This window comes from Aegilops tauschii, chromosome 7 (assembly GCF_002575655.3).
Source record: "Aegilops tauschii subsp. strangulata cultivar AL8/78 chromosome 7, Aet v6.0, whole genome shotgun sequence".
Classification (NCBI taxonomy): Eukaryota; Viridiplantae; Streptophyta; class Magnoliopsida; order Poales; family Poaceae; genus Aegilops; species Aegilops tauschii.
This window is the reverse complement of record NC_053041.3, coordinates 583,181,538-583,189,716: the sequence shown is the minus strand read 5'-3', so window position 1 is coordinate 583,189,716 and position 8,179 is coordinate 583,181,538. Positions and strand designations below refer to the sequence as shown.

At 45.2% G+C, this 8,179-nt stretch overlaps 1 protein-coding gene across 1 annotated transcript; it reads left to right on the top strand.

Moving 5' to 3' along the window:
* The first annotated feature begins 626 nt into the window (after positions 1 to 626).
* Positions 627 to 6,935, top strand: LOC109754487 (uncharacterized). Its single transcript, XM_020313391.4, has 4 exons — positions 627 to 2,613; positions 2,701 to 2,820; positions 2,911 to 2,994; positions 6,475 to 6,935. Exons 1-4 carry the CDS (start codon positions 760 to 762, stop codon positions 6,700 to 6,702), a joined length of 2,286 nt encoding a protein of 761 aa, XP_020168980.1. The 5' UTR covers positions 627 to 759; the 3' UTR covers positions 6,703 to 6,935.
* Positions 6,936 to 8,179: the final 1,244 nt, after the last annotated feature.

Below are 8,179 nucleotides of genomic sequence, written 5' to 3'. Positions count from 1 at the left end.
TATCTTAGAAAAATGTACACCATGTATCTGAAAAAGGTCCAAAGTGTATCATAAAAATGTTTCACGTGTGCTCCAAAAATGTACGTTGTGTACTGAGAAAAAAAATACATGTGTGAGAAGGAACAAAACCTATAAAAACCGAAAAAGGAAAAAAAAGAAAAGCAAAAAATGAAGAAAACAAGAAAGAAACAAAAGAAAACCAAAGTATAACAAAGACAGGAAACCCCAAATAACCAATGATAAAACAAAGAAAACCATAGACAAATAAAAAAAAGGAAAACCTAAGAAAACCTGTGAATAAACAAATAAAACCATATAGAAAAACAAAAGAAAACGGTAGAAAACTGGACCGGACGTACACGAACCTACAGCGCGCAGCGAACGAAACCTTGGTACTGGCCCGGCCCGCTAGACGTCGCCTACGGGCGACATGTAAGTCCTGGCCACCCAAGACCCAACAGACCAGTCGATCGAGGGTTTTCGCGTTCGCCGCCGCGAAGAGAGAGAGAGAGAGAGAGAGAGAGAGAGGGAAGAGGAGGAGGAGGAAGCCCCCCCGCCGCGACCTCCTCTCCTCCGCCGCCGCGACCTCCTCTCCTCCGCCGCCGCGACCCCCTCTCCGCCGCCGCGACCTCCTCTCTTCCGCCGCCGCGACCCCCTCTCCTCCTCCGCCGCGACCCCCTCTCCTCCGCCGCCGCCGCCGCTACCCCCTCCAAGAGTGATCAACAGCGCCATCCCGCTCTTCCAGATCCGCCGCCCTCCATGAGTAATCAGCAGGACCGCCCTCCTCATCACCTAAATGCTGCCGCGCCGTCATTCACACCCGGACGCCTCCAGCGGCCGGATCCGCCGGTCTTGCAACCCCATCATGCGCAGCCCCAGCATGCGCATGTGCCGGGGATGGTCTACCCCTTCGGGAACAACTACAGCAACCCGTACGGGCACAATGCGTACGGCGCCTACTTCCACCAGCAGCAGCAGCAGCAGCAGCCACAGCCAAGATACAACCGAAGATGTTTACACTTTGGTGATTTATCAGATCCACCAGGAACGTCGCCTACCCAGCAGCAGCAGCACTTGTTCTCGTCCGATTCAGCAGCAGCAGCAGCAGCAACAGCAAAAGAAACTGCTTCAGAAACATCATTGGATCAGCAAGATCAGCCTCTGAAGCAGCCCCCATCAGGCTCACCAGCAGCAGCAGTCTCTCAGCAAGTTGGCCAACCTCTGCTAGATTTACCACCAGCAGCAGCAACATCAGGCTCACAGCACGTTGACCAGGCCTACTCAGTATCACCACAACCACCACCAGCAGGAGATCCGGTGTCATCATCCAAGGAGGGGCAGCAAGTTCCTGAGGTTAATGGTAAATACATAATTGAGATGAACCTGCCGAAACACGTGGAGGAGTCAAATCTCTGCTTCATGTTTAGCAAAGACCCTCAGCATGTTCTGAAGCAGGGTAAAAGAGGTAGAGTGGAGTTTCCCAGCCGCAAGGATGCAGATGAGGCAAGAGCAAGATGGGCCATTACAGAGAAGTTCTCCCAGAGGGATCCTAAAGACCGTACTAAGAACTTTGCAACATATCCTTATGGCCGGATGCATCCCATCGAAGGTTCCATAGGCCCTAAGCCAGAGAGAGTCAACACTCGAGTCAACAAGTTGAATAAACCAAAGCCAGAACATGATCCACTGAAGTTTAGGGCGATGGTAACAGACATATATGACTGGTGCCGCATTGATAAGTACGCAAAGGAATGCAATGATAATGAGCTAGTAAGACCATTTAACTTCAATGCAGCTGCGGTCCGTGGGTCTACCAGTCCTGACATAACACTCTGTGAGGAAGGGCCTATTGGAAACCACGTGTTCTTTAACATATTACTGCATGTATTCGCGGCACATCTCACCGGAAGAACGTGGCAAGGAAAGTTCAGCAAGAAGCATCTGCGAATATCAAGAAACCAACTCATGTGTGCCATCCTGATGAGAACTGTTCCGCTAACTCGCGAGGAAGAGATCCTTGATGATATCTTAAGGATCATATCATTGCTGAAACCAGTCTATACAATAAACGACTGCCTCCCGCCACACTATGCTGAGATGCTCTCCATCTTGAAGAAGCCACCAAGGCGAAGCAATCCGAATATATTCAATGGAAAAGAATTGGTTAAATTCCAAGAGAGGGTTTTGAAGAGGCCAGCGTTCTCTACTCCTGAAGGGAGGACCCATGTTGTTCAAGAGTTCTATACAAACTCTCTGGAATTTGTTGACTCTCAGTGGACAGCATTTGACAATTCCGCACCAGTGCACCTAGAAGACTGGAAGCACATCCCAAAAGTTGATAAACGTCTACTTAAAGTCTTGAGAGAGAGTCATGGCATGGAGGGCAAAAATGCAGGCAAATTCGGGAAACAGTCCCTATACATGCGCCACTCCATGGTGCATTTACCTGATGACAGGGAGCGCAATTATGGGGAGTTACTTGCTGCACAAAAGGTGTTGGCGAGTGCACGGGGAGATGTCTCTCCGCACCCTGGAGCTTTGGCGGCGGCAGCAATTCCTGGTAGCTCCTCTCCGGCAGCTCCCCCCGGTCCACGTCCCCAGCCTAGCAGCAGGGTATGGCTACCCTCTACTCCCCTCCTCTTCCCCCTTCTCACTTCTCCCCCACCTTTCTCTCAGTCTCATAAGTTATTATTGCATCAGGCCGAGAAAGATGTCTCTCTCCACTCTGGAGCTTTGGCAGCAGCAGCAGCGGGTGCAATCCCTTGCAGCGCCTCCTCTCCGGCAGCCCCCCCCTATTACCGTCCCCAGCCAACAAGCAAAGTATGGATATCCTCTACTCCACTCCTCTTCCACCGTCTCACTTCAACCCCACCTTTCTCTTGGTCTCATGATAAGTTATTATTGCATCAGGACACAATATGGGGTGGAATCCTCGATCAAGCTCTTGATGATAAAACCCCCAGCAGCTCCTCCCCAGGTCCTGATGTGCCAAAGGTATTTCTTTCATCCCTGTCCATGAAAATTATGGATTTCATATGAAGAGTTGATCAGTTATGCAATAAGCTTCTATATGGATTTCATATTTGGTGAACTGAATTTAATCAGATGTATGTCTAACGACGAATAAAATCCAGTACCTGGACCAAGGTCGACAGATTGCAAATTCAGTTTGGTTTAATCACAAACAAGTAGAGGGTACAATGATTTTGTTCGAATATTTCATACTGCATTTTACCTTAAGCACATGGATGCACAGCAACCCCATGTGTGCAAACTGGCCACATTCACAATCGAACTCCTCTCCCCCTTCTAACACAGTGACTTTGTATGTTGTTCGACACCACTTCTCTCTCCGGGCTGCATCACACTTGTATAGTATATGCCCGAACTGCTCGAACATAGCTCTCGTGTATATCTTAGCACCATGCCTTTCAGTGGCCATATTTGCTCGCATCAGCGGTCTCCCCTGCAGAAGCAAACAGCTCAATACATTAGTCATACCACTCATACTACAGTTGCACTCGCTAACATTCTATATGTGTGTGTGTGTGGGGAGGGGGGGGGGGGGGTTGCTGGGTGCCTTACAATTGTTGTCCGCTTTTCCTCATAATTTTCTTCAGACTTCCGGCCAAAGATTAAACTCAGTACTTCCTCACAAACATGTGCATTGGACAACCCGGGGGCACATAATTCTTAAGCATGTGGTTTGCACTTTCGCTCCGTTGTGTACTACTCATTTTTGCACAAAACACACCCTTGAAATATGGCTTTGCCCACTTGTGCTGGATTTCATACAGTTGAGTCATGTAGTCATGGTTCTTCAAGTTGTACTTCTCTATAAGGTACTTCCAACCTTCTTCAAACTCATCTATGGTTAACATCTGATTAACAACCTTGTGGAACTCCGGACGGAAATCACTCTTCTTCGAGTACAACGGCCCAACGGATTCCTTTGCCTTCTTGAGAACATGCCACTTGCACCATCTGTGTGCCGTGTCAGGCATGACGTTTCGTATTGCAACCTCCATTGCTCTGTTTTGATCTAAAATTCAGACATAGAGGACAAATTATATTTTCTGGCAGTTAAATGTGACAAAAGGTCAGGTACACGCTATTGTATCAGCTGTACTCTACAACAAATCAATCAAAAATTACCTGTCAGGATTGTTTGCGGAGCAGTCCCTCCCATTATCCTCATAAACTCTGAAAATACCCACTCGAAAGTCTCGACCTTCTCGTTCCGAACAAGCACACCAGCCAGGATAATGCTCTGAAAATGGTTGTTGACACCAACGAATAGCCCAAACGACATATCATACAAGTTGGTCCGGTGCGTTGTATCAAAGGTCACAACATCACCGAAGAAACTGTATTGAGTCTGCTGTTACCAGTAGCCCATATCAGAGTACAGATCCTACCCTCACTGTCAGCTTGTACCTGATATGTGAATTGTGGATCCTTTGAACAAAGCTCCTCAAACACCTCCATTGTCTTACTGACATCATCCTCTGATTGCTCACGGCTAATTTCGCCACATAAATTCCGCAATGCTCTCTTCATGAATGGTACATTCTCCATCTTACCAAAGAAGCTACCGATTATGCTGTACACCTTGGCCAGGTTGGCGTTGTTCTGCCGGAGCTGCTTCACAAGGTCCCTGCTGTACACATCTATATGTTTGTGTGATGACCAGCATATCGTCTGCCCATATGTTTGCGATAGCGCATGGTTGTGCTCACCTCGATGCTCAGCTATGTAATAACCTTTGTCCTTGGAGCGCAACAATTGTATGAGCGCAGGGCATTCACATCTGCAAGATTGAGTGTTCTCAACCATAGGCTTCCCCTGCAAGCAAACAAAACATATTCAGCTAGCTACCTTATTCTTTTCTGGAAATAACACACTTTATTCAAATACTCAGATAGCTGCCGCACCGCACATCCACACACAATCTCTTGCATGCACTTGGTCCGATTCACATTCAACCTGCTCTTCCCATACCTGATCCCAAATCCTTTTTCCCACAAATATAAATTGTAAAAATCATACGCCTCACCAAGGGTGTCGAAGCTTGTGCCTTTTTTCGGAACAATGACAATTTCTCCTGGATGCTCTGCAAATTGCCTGACTGATTTCTCCAAGGATGTAACCCTGTTAGGGGAAGGAGCTCTGCCTACCGCATCAGAGCTCATGTGCACTCTGTAACCGAAGGCAAATTATGTGCACAGAATTAGTTGCTTCCTCAATTCGGTCGTCTGATATATTAATGTTCGTCTACATTCAGTGCTACATATTTGCATGCCTAATCCAGATAAAAATAACTAATTCAGTTAAATTGAACCTGTAAGGCAGATAATTTAAACTAAACACTGCATTTGAAGTAGCCATTTCCTTCACCTTGAGCTTTGTGTCCACAATATTATTAGTCCACAATAGTCATACCTTTGCGCCCACCCTGGAGTTTTTGGATCCAACTGCTCTATCGAGTGCTCTGAACCTTGAGCTTTGTCTGCGATTGTTGGCTCTGCAACGGCGCCATCCACACAGACTTGGCCGTCTGTGCTTGAGGCCTCGGGGCGGGCAGCTCTAGCTCCGCCGATACCATCACCGGGTAGTGAACAGCCTCCATGCCGTTGTTGTTCTTGTTAACTTCCTCTAGCAGTGTTCTGGTTCATCACAAAATGTACAGTCAGACAAAAAACTACAGGATTTCCTCCACCCTTAATCCAAATCCGTGCACACAAATGGAGTAGATCGACGAGACTCTAACCCGTTTATTGGCTGCATCAAGAACTCCATGGTTCCCCGAAGTTCTTGGGACTCGATGAATCGCTCAGTTGTCTTCCGCCGCGGAGATTTCTGCACTAGTTCGCCGGCTGGGAGAAGACTGGATCCAACCTCGCTAGGTAGGGGACAACCCAGCGCAGCGCCAACCAACTGCATTTACTCCTTGCACCGCCGACGCTGCCGGAAAGCACTGGATCTGGGCCACGGATCAGCACGCCGGAGACAGACCGAGCCACTCCCTCCGTCCCAAGATAAGTGACTCAACTTTGTATTAACTTTACTGCCTGTTTGGAAGCCCTCCGGACTTGTAACTCCGCTCCGCGCGTGGAGCTGGGTTCGAGCCGCTCCCTACAATTGTGCTGGCGCTCCCTCCACTCCGGGAGCTGCAGTTGGGGAGCGGAGGGGATCCGAACAGGGCTTTAGTACAAAGTTGAGTCACTTATTTTGGGACGGAGGAAATACAACTTTGTACTAAAGTTATTACAAAGTCGAGACACTTATTTTGGGATGGAGAGAGTTAAATCTTACTCCTGTTTGTGAGAAATATATAAGTTTTTTTGCACACTACTTGATGGTTAAAACTAAACACAAAAAATCTGTATACACAAACATGTTCATTCGCGATCAACCTTGAGTGGCAATAGATAATGATTTGGAGATTTCTAACCTTGTAACTATGCATTACAGGTTTCCTTCACATTACGGGAGAGGGATATGATGGGATGCTACTATTTTAGGGATTTTATGGAAACTTTTGTGGACATGATGTATGAACAAAAAGACAAACAACTGTGGCTAGGGGAAATTGTCAAGTCGTACGAGAGATCATTGCCAAAGCACGGGTACATTCCGCATGAGAGCATACCTGAGAGGTATATGCTTGAAGAAGGTGATGAAGACGAGGAAGAAAGCTAGACTGGGACAAGTACTTTGATGCACATCATTTCCATCTAATGAGTTGACACGTGCATGTGTTATCCTTTATTTGCAGAAAAATTGTGACATCCTCTTGATTCTGACCTCTTATGTCAAACATGTTAGACAATTTTGTAACGCCAGATTTGATCCATTTTCTGGAGTGAGCTATTAATTGTGTTGTCATGCCATATTTTGGTTTATAATGAGTAATCTATGATGATTGATGTGTTCGTTATGTTCACCAATATGTTGTGATCGTTGAGTTTGTGGTCCATGTCTCCATTTTGACCAAGCTTTCTTTGTCTACATGGTTAGATCAAGTTGTACCCCAAAAATCCAAAAATCGTAAGTTCCGCTGTATTTTTTTGAAGCATGATTGATAATAAATCGATAAATGCATACACACCCACATATATCCAGAGTTTGGCAGCAATACAAATCAGTGATGGCTTTTTGTCAGTGTTAAGTTTTGCCTAATTTAAGTTTCGTCGCCCCTTGTAGATATGCGGTTTTACGTCGACTAATGCATGCTCTAACAATGATCGACGACGACGACACACCCCGAGCGAACAGTGAACGGTCGAAGTTGGTTGTGTATTATACTGTAATAGAACGCCCGTGCGACTCACGTCTCAGTTAATGCAAATATATACAATAAATAAATCATTCTTTCTATATTCTTAAGTTATATGTGCACTAATAGTCTCACAATTTTTTAAATATCTTCTTCATTTGTACAGTATAAAATAAATGGCAATAAACATATTCTAATCCATTACAAAGATAAATCTCACATAATGAAATGGGTTTAAATGGCGTATAGGAAGAATTTCGAATTGACAGTCGTCATCAACCAGAAGCACGACAATTGTGTGGTACACAAATAGGGAACAGTACCAATGAAATCATATATGCTTCTTACTGATGTAGTATGATGAACTTTGAAATTAACAAAAATAAGTGAGCATCATTCGGCAAGATCATTCATACATGTTAAGACCTTGAAATTCATATAAAAACGTGTTTACAAATCTCCTTATTCAATTATCCTAATTGAGTTTTCTATAAGATAACCTCCCATGTCTATATATTATAATAGAGAACAAGGAGTAACATCAGTCATATTATTTTGTACAAAAGTCCAAGATAATGTTTTAGCATGAAAGGAAAATCTAATTATTGCTCTCATCCTGAGAATAAATAATCTCCACCTCTTATGAGGTTACATTAGTAAGTGGCAGCAGCATACTGAATGACAATATATCAGGCCTCATAAGAAAGAATTTTACAAACTTCCTCATGACTCATGACATGGGCTGAAATTTCTAATAATCTAAAACAAAAACCAGACAATCATTTATTTGTCTGCAGATAACAAGGTTGAAGATTTCTTGTGACTTTTCCATTATGCCCAGCAAACAACATGTAGCTCTCTGCATCTTCTGTATCAATCCTTCAAGGACTTCCGGTCAAG